This window comes from Mauremys mutica, chromosome 9 (genome assembly GCF_020497125.1).
Source record: "Mauremys mutica isolate MM-2020 ecotype Southern chromosome 9, ASM2049712v1, whole genome shotgun sequence".
Lineage (NCBI taxonomy): Eukaryota > Metazoa > Chordata > Testudines > Geoemydidae > Mauremys > Mauremys mutica.
This window is the reverse complement of record NC_059080.1, coordinates 48,624,832-48,641,217: the sequence shown is the minus strand read 5'-3', so window position 1 is coordinate 48,641,217 and position 16,386 is coordinate 48,624,832. Positions and strand designations below refer to the sequence as shown.

The 16,386-nt window shown below is 41.8% G+C and overlaps 1 protein-coding gene across 5 annotated transcripts in view; it reads left to right on the top strand.

Moving 5' to 3' along the window:
* The first annotated feature begins 1,323 nt into the window (after positions 1–1,323).
* PASK (PAS domain containing serine/threonine kinase) overlaps positions 1,324–16,386 on the top strand; it is a 48,721-nt gene continuing 33,658 nt past the window's right edge. Inside the window, exons 1-9 of one of the 5 annotated variants that reach the window (XM_045031449.1) lie at positions 1,324–1,495; positions 1,886–1,955; positions 4,642–4,843; positions 6,783–7,018; positions 8,817–8,987; positions 11,412–11,552; positions 12,150–12,284; positions 12,630–12,923; positions 13,296–13,464. In XM_045031449.1, coding sequence (XP_044887384.1) covers positions 4,681–4,843; positions 6,783–7,018; positions 8,817–8,987; positions 11,412–11,552; positions 12,150–12,284; positions 12,630–12,923; positions 13,296–13,464 — 1,309 coding nt within the window. In that variant the 5' untranslated portion in view covers positions 1,324–1,495; positions 1,886–1,955; positions 4,642–4,680. Of the gene's footprint in view, positions 1,496–1,862; positions 1,956–4,641; positions 4,844–6,782; positions 7,019–8,816; positions 8,988–11,411; positions 11,553–12,149; positions 12,285–12,629; positions 12,924–13,295; positions 13,465–16,386 lie in introns of all 5 variants that reach the window. The other 4 variants (XM_045031451.1, XM_045031448.1, XM_045031450.1 and 1 more) reach the window with 4 other exon arrangements.

The window sequence follows — 16,386 nt, the reverse complement described above, 5'->3', positions numbered from 1 at the left end:
ACCTCAATCTGGGACAGTTCCTCAGATCTGTCACCTAAAAAGAATGGCTCAGGTTTGGGAATCTCCCTCACATCCTCAGCCATGAAGAACGATGCAAAGAATTCATTTAGTTTCTCCGCAATGGCCTTATCGTCCTTGAGTGCTCTTCTAGCATCTTGATCGTCCAGTGGCCCCACTGATTGTTTAGCAGGCTTCCTGCTTCTGATGTACTTAAAAAAAAAATTGCTATTACTTTTTGAGTCTTTGGCTAACTGTTCCTCAAATTCTTTTTTGGCCTTTCTAATGGTATTTTTACACTCCATTTGGCAGTGTTTGTGCTCCTTTCTATTTTCCTCAATTGGATTTAACTTCCACTTTTTAAAGGATGTCTTTTTGGCTCTCACTGTTTCTTTTACTTTGTTTAGCCATGGTGGCTCTGTTTTGATTCTATTGCTATGTTTTTTAATTTGGGGTATACATGTAACTTTGAGCGTCTATTATGGGGTCTTAAAAAAGTTTCCACACAGCTTGCAGAGATTTCTCTTTTGGTGCTGTACCCTTCAATTTCTGTTTAACTAACCTCCTCATTTTTGAGTAGGTCCCCTTTCTGAAATTAAATGCCACAATGTTGGGCCGCTGTGGTATTTTTCCTGCCACAGGGATATTAAATTTAATTATATTATGGTCACTATTACCAAGGGGTCCAACTATATCCACCTCTTGGACCAGATCCTGTGCTCCACTGAGGACTAAATCAAGAATTGCCTCTCCTCTGGTGGGTTCCAGGACTAGCTGCTCCAAGAAGCAGTCATTTAAGGTGTCAAGAAACTCTATCTCTGCATCCCATCCTCAGGTGACACGTACCCAGGGGCGGCTCTAGACATTTCGCCGCCCCAAGCAGGGCGGCATGCCGCGGGAGGCGCTCTGCCGGTCGCCAGTCCCGCGGCTCCGCCGGACCCACCGCAGGCACGCCTGCGGGAGGTCCACCGGAGCCGCCTGCCGCCCTCCCGGCAACCGGCAGAGCGCCCCCCACGGCGTGCCGCCCCAAGCACGCGCTTGGCGTGCTGGGGCCTGGAGCCGGCCCTGCACGTACCCATCAATATGGAATACATCCAACCAGAATTTGCAACCGTGGCTGCAGCAGTCTCTCGTAGCGCGGGGAGCGCGATTCGAGATGCTTAATTAATTTTGCCTCCTCTGACATCCCGTGGGTCGGGCCCAAGGGGGCCCTAGCAACCATTTACGCCGGGTTTTTGCCGTTCAGCGGTCGGGTGGGCACAGACTCGGGAGCTGATTGGCTCCTCTGGCTGTCAATCTGTACAGTCCGCGTTTCTCACCATCTTGATTGGCCTTGGTGGAGACGGTGCTTTTCCCGCCTTCCCTTCGCGCTAACACGCGCCACCAGGTCCCGGTGACCGGCTCCCCGAGGTGGGGGCAGGGCAGGGAGCGGCCGCGTTGGGCCCGAGGTAGTTATGGCCCCCGGGGGACGATGAAGCGAGGGACGGTCCCCGTGGTGGTGAGTCCGGGACCTGTAGGGAGGAGATTGGCCACGGGGGGGAGGGGAGAGTGTGGGTCGCCCGGCGGGGTGAGCGGGGCGGGGAGTGAAAGATGCTCCCTGGGAGTGGGGTGTTGCGAGGGGCAGGACCGGGTCTCTGCTGGTTTGGCCTCACGTTCCCTTGGTGTGGGTGTTCCTGGGGGCAGGTTCCTGTGGCGCCTATTGTAGCCATGGTTTCTGATCTGGGGCGGGGGGCGGGTTACCCTCGGGGTACGGCTGTGCTGGGGACTGGCGCGGGTTCGCGGGGCTCGGGCTAAGGGGGCGCTGTTTAATTATGCTCCTCCGCCCCCCCTTTCTCCACGGCACCTGTTCTTGACCCCCTTGACAGGGTGGGTGCTTTTCTTGGCATAGACAAGACTCAGCCCTGGAAAAGTAGTGAGAGGATGAAATGGGAGGTAATACGAGAGCACAAGTTGAGCAGGTGAGATGGGGAGTTTGTTTTGTGTGTATAATGCCTAGTTAACTTAAGTGACTAATGTTTTGGAGAAAGCATGCTTTTATTAAAGCTCCAGCACCCTAACTCCTTCAGTTAAGGTGCGAGGGCTAACAATTTATGTCTGAAACATCAAACCAGCCCTCTAGGGTGGGAAAAAAATCCTTCCAGTCTTTGTTTCTTAATGATGTATAAAGAAACAAGGGTATTTGGAGGGCAACTATAAAAATTCCACATTAGCAAATAGATAATGCATAAGCAATGTATTTTTAATAGGGCTGTCAAGAGATTAAAAAAATTAATTGTGATTAATCGCGCTGTTAAAAAAATAATAGAATACCATTTATTTGAATATTTTTGGATGTTCTACTTTTTCAAATATATTGATTTCAATTCCAACACAAGACAAACTATACAGTGCTCACTTTATATTTTTATTATAAATATTTTCACAGTAAAAAACAAATAGTATTTTTCAGTTCATCTACACATGGGTTCTTAAACATTTGTACTGGTGACCCCTTTCACATAGCAAGCCACTGAGTGCGAACCCCCTTATAAATTAAAAACACTTTTTAATATATTTAACACTATTATAAATGTTGGAGGAAAAGCGGGGTTTGGGATGGAGGCTGACAGCTTGCGACCCCCCCACATAATAACCTTGTGACCCCATGAGGGGTCCCGACCCCCAGTTTGAGAACCCCGAGCTACTATAAGTACTGTAGTGCAATCTCTTTATCATGAAAGTTGAACTTACAAATGTAGAATTATGTACAAAAAAACCCCTGCCTTCAAAAATAAAACAATGTAAAACTTAAGAACCTACAAGTCCACTCGGTCCTACTTCAGCCAATGGCTCAGACAAACAAGTTTGGTTACAACTTGCAGGAGATAATGCTGCCCTCTTCTTGTTCACAATGTCATCTGAAAGTGAGAAGAGGTGTTTGCATGACACTGTTGTAGCCGGTGTCACAAGATATTTACATGCCAATGCGCTAAAGATTCATATGTCGCTTTATGCATCAGCCATCATTCCAGAGGACATACGTCCATTCTGATGACGGGTTTTGCTCGATAACGATCCAAAGCAGAGCGGACCGACATATTCATTTTCATCGTCTGAGTCACATGCCACCAGCAGTTTGATTTTCTTTTTTTTGGTGGTTCAGGTTCTGTAGTTTCCGCATTGGAATGCTGCTCTTTTAAGACTTCTGAAAGCATGCTCCACACCCCGTCCCAGTCAGATTTTGGAAGGCACTTCAGATTCTTAAACCTTGGGTTGAGTGCTGTAGCTATTTTTAGAAATCTCACACTTCTTTGCATTTTGTCAAATCTGCAGTGAAAGTGTTCTTAAAATGAACAACGTGCTGGGTCATCATCCGAGATTGCTATAACATGAACTATATGGCAGAATGCGGGTAAAACAGAACAGGAGACATACAATTCTCCCCGAAAGAGTTCAGTCACAAATTTAATTAACACACTATTTTTTTAATGAGCATCATCAGCATAGAAGCATGTCTTTTGGAATGGTGGCCGACACATAAAGGGGTATACGAATGTTTAGCATATCGGCACGTAAATACCTTGCAACGCCGGCTTCAAAAGTGCCATGTGAATGCCTGTTCTCACTTTCAGGTTATGTAAATAAGAATTGTAAATGTAAACAAACTTGTTTGTGTTAGTGGTTGGCTGAACAAGAAGTAGGACTGGGTGAACTTGTAGGCTCTAAAGTTTTACATTGTTTTGTTTTTGAGTGCAGGTATGTAACAAAAAAAATCAACATTTGTAAGTTATACTTTCACATTAAAGAGATTGCACTACAGTACTTGTATGAGGTGAATTGAAAAATACTACTTATTTTGTTTATCATTTTTACAGTGCAATTATTTGTAATAAAAATAATAGTGTATTCTGTGTTGTAATAGAAATCAATATATTTGAAAATGTAGAAAAATATCCAAAAATATTTAAAACATTTCAATTGGTATTCTGTTGTTTTACAGTGCGATTACTCGCAATCAATTCTGTTGAGTTAATCGTGTGAGTTAACTGCGATTAATCGACAGCCCTAATTTTTAACTGTATGTAACTGCCCGATTTAATTCTCTTTTGCATAGATATAGATGTGTGTGTTAAGATTAAGCACATGAATTCTGTGGGGGACATGTGTACCTCTTTTGTGTCTCCAGTTGTTCGATTGATGAAGCTATCAGACTAACACTGATGTGGCTGGATTGTACTCCCTATGGATAGTGACAAAACCTCTACAACTTTTCTTAAGCCCTAAGACTTTTACTGTTTAAAGAAAGTGATATCAGTAGAGGAGAGACACTTAATGTAGAGTGTAGCATTTACTTTGTCTCTTCCATTGTGAATTTGGAAACTACTAAATAGCTAGTTATACATAATAAAGATTGCTGAGAAATGAATCTTTCAGGGAAAGATGGGTCTCCTTAAGGAATACTAATACTGGAACAACAGTAAAAGTATTGTATGAGCAGCAGAGAGCCACACCAAAGGCTCATCTCTCCATGGAAAATCTTGTCTTCACCTCACCCTGTCTTTATTTTTCGTGGTGCAAACTGGGGAACATTGATGGCTGTCAGTATGCCATGTAGTGTTCTCTCAATCATTGATCTCCTTGGTCTCTTCTATATTTCCATTATAGATGGATTCCTAGCTGTGGTGTTCCAGACAGGGTCTGAATATGGCAACCAAGGATTGTGTCTTCTCTGAAGAGGGCACCTCATTAGGATTACCCCTTCCAGGACCAATTGACTCTGATGAGCTGAGCAAATCCTACCCTTGGACCAATAAGAGTAGAAGAAGTGAGCTTTCCAGACTCTGCCGGAGTAAAGCTTCTTTGTCTGGTGATTATCGTGTAGCACTCTGAATTTGGCAATGTGAACTTATGAATCAAGATATGTGTTCTTTCCAATGCCTTAAGACTTTCCCAATAAATTAGAAATGACACAGTTAAAGAAGTAATTGGAAAAAAAAATTAAAAAAAATAACGTGTTCAGGAAGTTGTACCAAAGGGGCGAGGAGGAGAAGGTGGTTGAATCTAGAACAGATATAGGGATGTGGAAGGAATTTGACTACTTCTGAACCCAGAGCATATACATGGGTTGGATGAAGGTCTTACTACATGGTGACTATTACCAGCATAATGGTTTATGTACCCTTATGTTGCCTTGTTTTATACCAGAGGTTCTCAAACTGTGGTCCAAGTTCCATTCAGGTGGTCCGCAGATAGTTCCCTCTAAGGTGCGAACCTTGGGGTGGCTGCACATGAGAGAATGAACGGCCACCCACTTAATTAGTGGAGCTGTGCAGGCATGGCTCCACTAATTAGGTGCCTGAACCCTGGAGAAGATGCACATGTAAGGTGAGGTGCTGGCCTTGGGGGGAATAGCGGGTAGTTGGGAGGTGGCAGTGAGGTGAGAAGAGGGGGTGAGAGGAATTTGGGATGTGCAGAGCTGCGGTGGCCAGAGAAAGAGGTGACTTTCCCCAGCTCCAGGGCTGCGGCTGCTAGAGAGAGACGGCCCTTCTTCCCAGCCTCAGCAATGTGTCTAGAGAGAGACACAGACAGCTTGGGGGCTGCTCTGGTGGGGGAGAGAGGGAGAGACCCTTCTTCCCAGCCCAGTTCGGGGGCTGCTGCGGCAATGGAGAATGGGAGAGACTCCCCTCCTTCCCAGCCCAGCTCGGGGACTGCTGCGGCAATGGAGAGTGGGAGAGACTCCCCTCCTTCCCAGCCCAGCTCGGGGGCTGCCGCGGCAATGGAGAGTGGGAGAGACTCCCCTCCTTCCCAGCCCAGCTCGGGGGCTGCTGATACAGGGGGGAAAGGGCACATCCATCACATTAGAAAGGAAGACTACTGATATTAAAATGAGTTGTGTGCTTTTATTTGTAGAACAAATAAACCTTTTATTATTAAGGTTTTTTTTTATATAATGCTTTTATCCAAAGCACTTTACAATAGTTAGCTAACAGTACAAACAACATTTGGAAAGATCATTAAGTGGTCCGCCAAGACCCTCAGCAGGTTTCAAGTGGTCCGTGGGGGAAACAAAGTTTAAGAACCACTGTTTTAGACACCTTCTCCTGTGCTGCCTACCCCTGAAAGCTCCTTGTTTTTTTGGGAGTAAAATGACTTTATAGGTGACACTGTGATATTTCCTGAAGTGCCTCTCTTTCAATGTAGGAGCTTTGAGAATTTCAGCACAGTCACTTGGCAAGATGTGCCCTACAGATTTTTTTTGTTGTTTTTGTTTGTTTGTTAGTAGTCAAAAGTATAGGTGGGTGAACAGTGCTTCCTCACCAGTTCCAGTGCTGCTGTAGTTATAAGCAGCTAATTAACTAGTTTCTGACTAAACAAACATAGACTTGGGACAGTGTCTATGTAAAAATTAATAACAGGTTAGATTATTAAAACTGAGAGAATTTTTAAAATCATCATTTGCTCTTTTCTCAGCTTGGCCAAAAGAAAATAGACTAGTGAAATAGTGCATGGGAACCAGTAACATCGCATTTTTCCAGCCTTTGAATCATAGGTACTGGAATACTTAAATCTGATCCAAACAACTGTTCTTATTAACATTAAAAAATATTGAAAACATTTCTATGTAATACTAGGCTTTTGTACTTAAAGAAAGATTTTCAAAACCTTTAAATTTTTAGACTAAACTACTTGACAGTTGCTTCAGTGGGTGATTGATCTTTCCCTGAAAATTGTGTTCCCACTAAATGTTCTTTTATATCAGACTTCTTTAGCTACAGAGATGTTAATCTTTTTTCCTTTTCTTCTAGCGGATGGATGGACTTCCTATTGCTTATCTTCACTGGCTGCTCACAACATTTGTTCTGGCACACTTGGTAACCCATGGGCTCATTTGGAACTTGCCTCCTTATCCTGTTCAGTCGATAGCACCTCTTCTTGTTCCTCCTTGAATGTTCTGAGTGTAGAGAAATCCCTCCATTCGTTCCCAGCTGCTGTGTGCAACCCAAATAAAGCCATCTTCACTGTGGATGTCAGGACAACAGAGGTACAGGGAATCCTTGACTTTATGACGTTCGCCTTACGATGAACGGCACTTAGACATTTCTGAATTGACACCTTGATTTGACTTACGACAATTGGTTTCGACTTTATGATGCTCCGTCCCAGAATGGAGTGGATTGCGGTTCTGAGTTACGATGTTTCGACTTAGGACGCAATTTTCAGGACCAATTGTGTCTTAAGTTCGAGGACTGCCTGTACCAGCCTTTTACCATGGCTGTAGCAGGGCCACCCACTAAAAATGAGCTTTGTATAGTTCTGTTATAAACCACATAGCTTTATGTAGATGCAGACTTGTGTAATTTTTACGTGTATATGTAACAGAACTCGTAGTCATTATCATGTCTTAAAAATATGTGAGATTTATGTATCCCAAGTATAGTTTATAATTTGCAAAATGCACAAGACAAGATCAGACAGAACACTGATCTCTTGAGCCCTTTTCAAGCAGAGTAGGGGAAAATAAAACTTTAGGACAAACTTTAATACAAATTATAAAATTTAAATATACTTGGAGTTCTCTGTACTTAGTGCTATATTCATTTAAGCTTATGACCAGCGTTTCTAGGTGACCGAAAGTTTAGGCTTTTCTCATGCGGACATAGGTCCTACACTGAGTATGTAAAATGCTCTTTGTGGTACAAAATTGCTTTAAGAACTGTAAACACTGTGTGGTTAATGCACCTTTTGAAGGTCTGGAGCAGGTCACTTTATTTAAAATAAAAAAGACTGGTCAGCTGCAAGCAGCAGTTGCAGCCGCAGTAAGCTGGAGACAACTGTGGCTTGATGTAGCTTGTAAAGAAGGACCCTTTCACTGTGCTAACTGGATTATTTTACTATAATCAATTTAAAGGAATTGTAATTAAGTTAAGAGCAAGGGTTGGCTAATTGGATTTTGGATACTAATCTGCAGGTTGCTGATCAATTGTTTCTTCTGTTAGATATATCTAAAACTATAGTCCTATTTAGGATTTACTTGTAAATATAACATAATTTTATTCCACTAGATAGTTTTGTTTTCACAAGCCAAACAGCTGGAGAGTGCCGAGTAGTATATAAGAAGGGTGGAAAGATAAAAGGAAAGCAGTATCTCTGTTTCATTTACCAGATACGTGACTATGGCTTTGTCTCTACTACACGGCTTTTAGCGACATGGCTGTTGCTAAAAGTCGGGCAGCGTAAACTCTGTTTGTCAGCACTTTTGCCAGCAAAATACTTCCACCTCGTACGAGCGGGGTTCACGTTGTCAACAGGAGAGTGCTCCTGCTGACAACGAGCCATTTACACTGCCACTTGCCATGGCAAAACTTTTGTCTTTCGGGGAGCTTTTTTAAGCACCTGTGAATGACAAAAGTTTTGTCATTCAACTGGCAGTGTAGACAAAGTGTGCAGCAGCAGATTATCATAAAATTGAAACAGACATAGGAATACACTCTACCCCGATATAATGCGACCTGATATAACGAATTTGGATATAACATGGTTATGCAGTGCTCTGGTGGGGTGGGGCTGTGCACTCTGGCGGATCAAAGCAAGTTCGATACCGCGTTATAGGTGAAACTGCGTTATAAGATTTTTTTGGCTGCCGAGGACAGCATTATATCGAGGTAGAGGTGTACTACTAAGTATGAAGTGAAATACATAACAGGTTTCAGAATAAAAGTAAGACCTATCATTTCCAACTTTCATTGAGAGAAGATATGACATAATGAAATATTAGACCAGCCACCCGGTAGGAGAACTAGAAATAAAATTCTTACTGCATTCTTTTTCGTCTCTTCTAGATTCTCGTTGCCAATGACAAAGCCTGCAAGCTCCTTGGGTACAGTAGTCATGAGCTGATTGGCCAGAAGCTATCCCAGTTGATATCAAAATCTACTCAGGGTATAGTGGAGGCCCTAGGGGAGGACCATGTGGAGGCTGATGGATATGCAGCTGTGGTTTCTGGAACAGTGGTGTGTGAGATGTTCAAGCAAATAATCCCTTACAGAAGTACCCTTGTGTGATTATTTCAATTTAACTCTTCAGTGTCCTCCAGTACATGTCCCTGGGTTAGAGGTAACCTTTTGTCACTGTTTGACAGTGGAGGCATTTCTTTTTGAAAAGAAGCTTATAAACATGTTTTGCCTTTTTAATTCTGGCTTATGAAGTCCATTTGGGAGGCACACATAAGATTCTTCCTTGTGTCAACTTGTATAGTCAGGATGACTTTTGCTCAAATGAATTCATAATGGACACTAGAGAGAGAACCAATGTTAATGGCTCAACATAGAGCAGTTTAATACTAATGCAAGATTCCCAAGGGCTGCCTCAACGTAATTTTAAAAAAAATTAAACTCTTAAATTGCATTCCATGAATTATAATAGTTATCAAAGCAGTCAAATGCCATGAAATATCTGAGGATATATATGGCAAAACACTTAACTGAACATGAAAGAACAATTGATATCTTCCCTTCAAGGGAATATAATAAGCCATAAAGTATGTGGAACTGTCTGAGAGAAATGTCTTTTAAAAAAAAAAAAAAAAAAAGCCTTTTTTTGCTGCTATTGTCCACAGTTAATGCGTGTGCAAATATTCTGGGGGGAAAACGAGCTCATATCCTCTCAGCGGGTCTTCTCTTTTAAAAGAGATTTACAGCACTTCACAACTACAGCTTTCTCAGTCCTCAGACAAGTTTGGGGAGAAAAGTGAAGGTTTGGTTGTCTGAGGCCCCAGAACAAAAATTAGCATTTCTGGCAGCTGTTCAACTCAAAATTTGTGCTATTAAATGTATTTTAGAGACTTCTTGTGATGTAGTATAAATGCATTAACCCTTTCTATCACAAAATTAGTAAGCCCTGATATGAACAGGGCAGGGGGAAAAAGTGAGTAAACCTCATATGAAATAATCCTCTTATTTGAGAGGAATCTATTCCAAGGAGAAATGAAACTGGCATTTTTACAGCTGAAATTAATAAAGCTACCATTGAAGTTGAGTCTGCTGGTTTATTTCCACAGTAACGCCACCGATAACTCTTCTTGCAAGGATCCAGCTGCTGTTTTGGTTATTGTAACTTACTGAGATTCCCATAAGGAATGCATCTTTGAATGTATGGTGTTAGAGTATCATTTTTTAAAATGCATGCAAAAGTTGGGAAACACCTTGATCATTTTTCTGAGGTTGAAGAGAACAACATAGTATGTGTGACCAGTGAGCTATTTGCAAATCTTTGGCCCTTTATATTAAAGCCATATTTCTTCTAACAAAGCAAAAGCACTGGATCTTACTGAGGACTCCATGTTGATTGTGCATGTCAGGTATGAGGTTTAAAAACAAAGCTGTTATCCAAGCACAAAGAAGTTTTAATGTTGCATGCTCTTTCAATGGCTGAGTAACTTAAACAACTTTATTTGTAACAGCATTTCAGCAAAGCCGCAATATTGGAGATATAAATGTATAAATATGCAGCTTGCATATTGATATTATGCATGCACTGAATGTGCTGTGGTCTCGTTTTTAGTGTCTATTTGCATGTCTATTATACATTGAAAGGGAAGATAAGAAATAGTTCAGGACATAAAGGCATTAGGTCAGATCTTTGGCTGCAGCCAAAGAGCATCAAGTGCAGTGTAGGAACAGTGCACACGAAGGAGTTGCTTTTGTCTCCTGTAATCCTTCACTGGTCCAGGCTTCTGTTGTAACTTAGAACAGACTCAAAGATGCCCCCAAGAAGGGTAGAGTAACATTGGCCAGAGAGTGCCTCATTGTGTGGTGCCAACTGCTTTCTTCTGTTTTTAGTTTACACAAAAAGAGGATGCTTGATTTAACTCAGGGGTTCTCAAACTGGGGGTCGGGACCCCTCAGGGGGTTGTGAGGTTATTATATGGGGGGTCGCAAGCTGTCAGCCTCTAACCTAAACCCCACTTTGCATCCAGCATTTATAATGGTGTTAAAAGTGTTACTAATTTATAAGGGGGGGTCACATTGAGAGGCTTGCTATGTGAAAGGGGTCACCAGTACAAAAGATTGAGAACCACTGATTTAACTGTTCCTTCATGTGTTAGTGCCTTATAAGTATAGTGGGATTGCCCCAAGATTACCACTTTGTCTCACTTGTAGTTCATCTCAGATATGACAGCTCAGCTTTGCTTTGCAATCCTATAGTCCTGCTCAAACTGTTTGTCAAACCCCCTATAGTACAAATGGAGGTTCCCATTTAACTGAATGTTTTGGAGCATGCAAGAGGAATTGGCACTATTAAGGAAGACTTTTTCACTTTGCCCTGTTTGATCCTTTATCTTGCATATCTTATTCAGCTCTCATTGCCCTGAAGCTGTTGGTAGGTAAAAAGAGACATGTTGGTATACTGTATTTAATGCTGATTTCTGTTAACAGGTGGATTTTATAGGACATAGCAATGAGAAGATCCCTGTCTCAGTCTGGATGAGGAGAATGAGAAGCAAGGACAGCCGATGCTGTGTGGTTGTGCTGGAACCAGTGGAAAGGCTCTCTGCCTCTGTTTCCTTCAGAAGTGATGTGAGTGTTCGGTTCTATTAGTCACAGAATGTCAGAGCAATTTGATATAAGAGATTTTGTGCAAGTGAGGGGGTCTTAAAAGCCTTAACAGACAATTTAGTACTCATGACTATGAAAGATGTATGTAGTACTGGCTGGAGCCAGGTGTAGTGTGGGCAGACTCTGCAAGTTTCTCCCACGCAGCTGTGCCAGTTCATCTCAGTCTTGACGTGCACTTTCTAACAAGATTAGCTGAGTGGTCTCTCCTCAAAGGACACTTTGCAGTGGAATAGATGAAATACTGCAAGTGAATTAGCAGACATGATTGTAAATCTTTGTGTACAAGCACTTTTTGTTGGGGGAAATCTCAGATTCTGTTTTTCCACTTGCCTCACGTGGATTTTAGCTACATGTGGTTTCTGTGCATAAAAATAGTGTCAGAGTGGCACTGTATTATGCCGCATCTGGTTACTGAATCAGTGGTTGTTATTGGTATTGTCTCTCTTCATGGGCACTTCCAGCCATATTGTTTGATATTAGCATAAACTGCTGTTTGGGAATGATGTGGCCTGTGGTTAAAACATTACAGTTATGAGGGTCATGTGAACTCTTTTTAAGGGAGAGATTACATCGTGTGACCTTCTTTTTGCACATCTCCATGGTTACACATCATTGGAAGAAGTAGTTGGGCACTACATAACAGACCTGATTCCTTCGCTGCAGATCCCTCCTCCTGGCAGGAAAATTCCGAAGGTACAGTGTGGTCTATCAACTAAGCTGTTCCTTGCTCTTATCACTTGTGATATAAATACTGCACAGTCTTCATATTTCATATGCGTTGGCTTTCTCTAGTTGGGTAACAAATAGAGCCTCTGGTGGCAGAATTAGCACCTGAGACCTAAGTCTCCTGATAACGGCTATGGAGTTGTTGGTTGCAGTTCAGGTGTTTCCTAGCTAGGTAATGAGCTAGGGCTTTCAATGCAGAATCTCTCCTAATGAAATAACACATTCTTCCCTCTACGCCCCCACCAACTGGAAAGCTTTCCTGTACATAACTTGATGTGCATGCTGTAATGTAAACAGTGTTTCTCTTTTTAGAATCTCAAGATCCAGAGATCAGTAGGTCGAGCCAGGGAGGGCACAACATTTCCTCTCAGTTTAAAGCTGAGGGCTAGCCTTCCTGATGAGGACCAAGTCCCAGTGGTTGAGGATGGACTCCTACAGGAGTGCAAGACAGGATCTTCCACAGACTATTCTTACTCTGCCACTGTCTGGGTTTTCACTGCCATCAGTGGGCTTATCACACTCCAACGAGATGGGACCATCTGTGGCATCAACAACAGCTTTGCTTTAATGCTATTTGGCTATGAGAAAAAGGAGCTGCTGGGAAAGGTGAGGACTGAATTCTCCCCCCTCCTCCTCCCAAAAATGATTGGTGTGTCTTAATGATCTCAAGTCTGCCAGCAAAAGAATCTATTCCACTTGCTCAGTTAGAACTGCTGTTTTCAACAAATAAGTGTGGGGTGGTCATTGGTGCAGAAGTTAACTTCTGAACAAAGGATTGCCAAAGGATTAGAACAAATTTTAAGTATGCGGGAGAAGACTATGCAATCTCTTTTCTTCCATCACTGTTGTGGATCATGTTTGTCTGACTTTCCACAAGTTTCAGATTGGATTGCTTTCTCCACCAGCACAGGTTATTGGCATCTGTCACCAACCAGTAAGGAGTCAGTCTGGTTCATACTGTTGCACTCTGTATTTTAGAACATCACCTTCCTGATTCCTGGTTTCTGTAACCACATGGATAGAACTGATGAATCCTCCTTGCCATTTCCCCCTCTCGATAATTGCATGGAGACAGAAAATGGACGAGCCTCTGGAGATATTAAAAGAGCCCAGCGGGGAGACTGTTGTATAGCAGATAATAGTGAAGGTAAAATGACCTGAAAGGGGAGAAGCATGTCACTGAAAATGGTTATGTGTGCTATGAAATCATTGGATTTCTGTATAGCTGAAACCACATTTTAAATAATCAGTTACATTGCATGGATGGAAACTTGATTTTACTTCTTCTTCCCTCTGCATTTCTAATGGCAAAAAAACAAAGAACATGCCAGTTCAGAAATAATTATACCAAGAATAAATAATACTTTGCATGTATAGCATCCTTTTTTCTCAAAGCACTTTAAAATGTTTGAAATGTAACTGGCTTGACAGAGGTGTCGGTATGCAGAAGTCTACTGTATTAGTGTTTTAAAGGAGAACCTTAATATTAGTTAGCCAATATTTGGAGCTTTGCTGGTTTGTTTCTGTTAAGAGGAGAAAGTGCTGATGAGTCAGGTATATTATTTGGTGCAATCCTGTCTATTTACAAAGAATAGACACACATTCCTGTTCCCTTTAACACAGTAGGAACAAAAAGGAGACAGTTTCTTTCTTGCTCACAGTTTCCAAGTGTACCTTTCCAATCAGGGCCCTTGTCTACAAGAAGTTCTTTCTTTCTAGGCTTCTTTGCTATCACTGCTTCTCTGGCTTTCTCATGGCTTTTCTTGCTCTGACACACAGTGGCATTCGGAACAATGCTCCAGCCCCTTCATTTGAAATCTGTTCCCAGGGGTATTCTTCTCCTTCTCCCCGAGTTAGTTTGTGTTCAGGCCTTCCATGTGGCCTGTGCTTTGGATGGTGGCTTCTATTGTTTCAGCTACCTTACTCCATAAATGAGTTTAATTGCTTCTTCCATTCAGTCAGAATAAAGGGCAGCTGGCATGCCCTTCAGCAGTATGTGATTGTCTATGGATCAAATACACACTTGTTGTCAGCTAGCAACATCCTCCAGCATAAGTCTACTACAAAAGAACAGTAAAAGTATTTTAAATATGACAGAAGAATTCTCAATCAAGTAGAGTTGCATGGTTGGAGAATGCATCTGTGAGCTGAATACCTGGGGTGGGGGAAACAAGAAATGTATCAAGTTGCTGTAAGGTATGTTCAGTCCTTTTGTCATTGTAGTTAAACTTCTAGTTTAACAAAAGAGCTCTTGTTGGTGTTTTGGTTAGTTAATTTTACTATTTAATGGAGCTGTTAAAATATTAGACTTGGTGTTACAGTGTCTTGCTAAATTCCTTGCTTTTTCATGCATTGAAATCAGCTGTATATCCCAAGTCATAGTCTACATCTTCCAAAATGAGCTCCTTCTGAGAAATAGCTATGCAATGACAGCTACCACTGTGATCACTCTTAGCTGGAAACACTGGAGAGTATTTTTAAAAATTCTCCTGGAAATTCACTTTTAATAGGCTGAAATACTTTTATCTAACAAATGTGCAATTACTGTAATCTAAGGCATTCTTGCTAATCACATTTTTTTTTTACAGCAAATTCTTAAGGTGTGTGGCTTTATTTTGCATGCTTCTTTTTGAAGAAGAAAAGGAGAGGGGAATGGTTTTAGTTACTGTGTTCAGCAAACTTCTAGCTGTCACTGATACACACAACCATTCTATAAGATTCCTTATATTTAAAAGTACTTCCGGCTGCTTACTCTGATCACATTTCAGCAGTATGCCTTCCCACCCACTCTGTGTTTTGTCTCTATTCTTTTCCTTTCATTCTGTTCTTTTCCCTTTCCCTCTGTAGCAACTGCTCTCTGTCACCAATTATGTATATATTGATGAGGATCAGTGGCTTTTCAAAAGTGCTATTGTCAACTGTTAATGAAATAACTTAGCGCTTTCCTTTTGAAAGCAAACCCATGACCTCCAATGCAAGCTTTTATTAGTGCAGTGGACTTGACTCATAGAATTACTTCCAAATCCTGCTCTGGATAGCATTTGCTTCTGTGAAGATTCTGGATAAAGTAATGTAGAAGTTTCCATTATAACTGCTGTCTCCATAATCTCAGACTTTTAAAAGTATTCTCCTTCTGCATGGGTATTTTCCATGCTGGTCTCAATGCAAAGATAGATGAATACAATATGATGGGGGCTAATTTAGCTACAACGAGTCAGGAAAAAGATCTTGGAGTCATCGTGGATAGTTCTCTGAAGATGTCCACGCAGTGTGCAGAGGCGGTCAAAAAAGCAAACAGGATGTTAGGAATCATTAAAAAGGGGATAGAGAATAAGACTGAGAACATATTATTGCCCTTATATAAATCCATGGTATGCCCACATCTTGAATACTGTGTACAGATGTGGTCTCCTCACCTCAAAAAAGAATTTCTACCACTAGAAGAGGTTCAGAAAAGGGCAACTAAAATGATTAGGGGTTTGGAGAGGGTCCCATATGAGGAAAGATTAAAGAGGCTAGGACTCTTCAGCTTGGAAAAGAGAAGACTAAGGGGGGATATGATAGAGGTATATAAAATCATGAGTGATGTGGAGAAAGTGGATAAGGAAAAGTTATTTACTTATTCCCATAATACAAGAACTAGGGGTCACCAAATGAAATTAATAGGCAGCAGGTTTAAAACAAATAAAAGGAAGTTCTTCTTCACGCAGCGCACAGTCAACTTGTGGAACTCCTTACCTGATGAAGTTGTGAAGGCTAGGACTATAACAGTGTTTAAAAGAGAACTGGATAAATTCATGGTGGTTAAGTCCATAAATGGCTATTAGCCAGGATGGGTAAAGAATGGTGTCCCTAGCCTCTGTTCGTCAAAGGATGGAGATGGATGGCAGGAGAGAGATCACTTGATCGTTGCTTGTTAGGTTCACTCCCTCTGGGGCACCTGGCATTGGCCACTGTCGGTAGACAGATACTGGGCTAGATGGATCTTTGGTCTGACCCGGTACGGCCGTTCTTATGTTCTTATGAAGATATTTTAAGGAGCGTCTGAGCATAATACAACCTTTGTGGA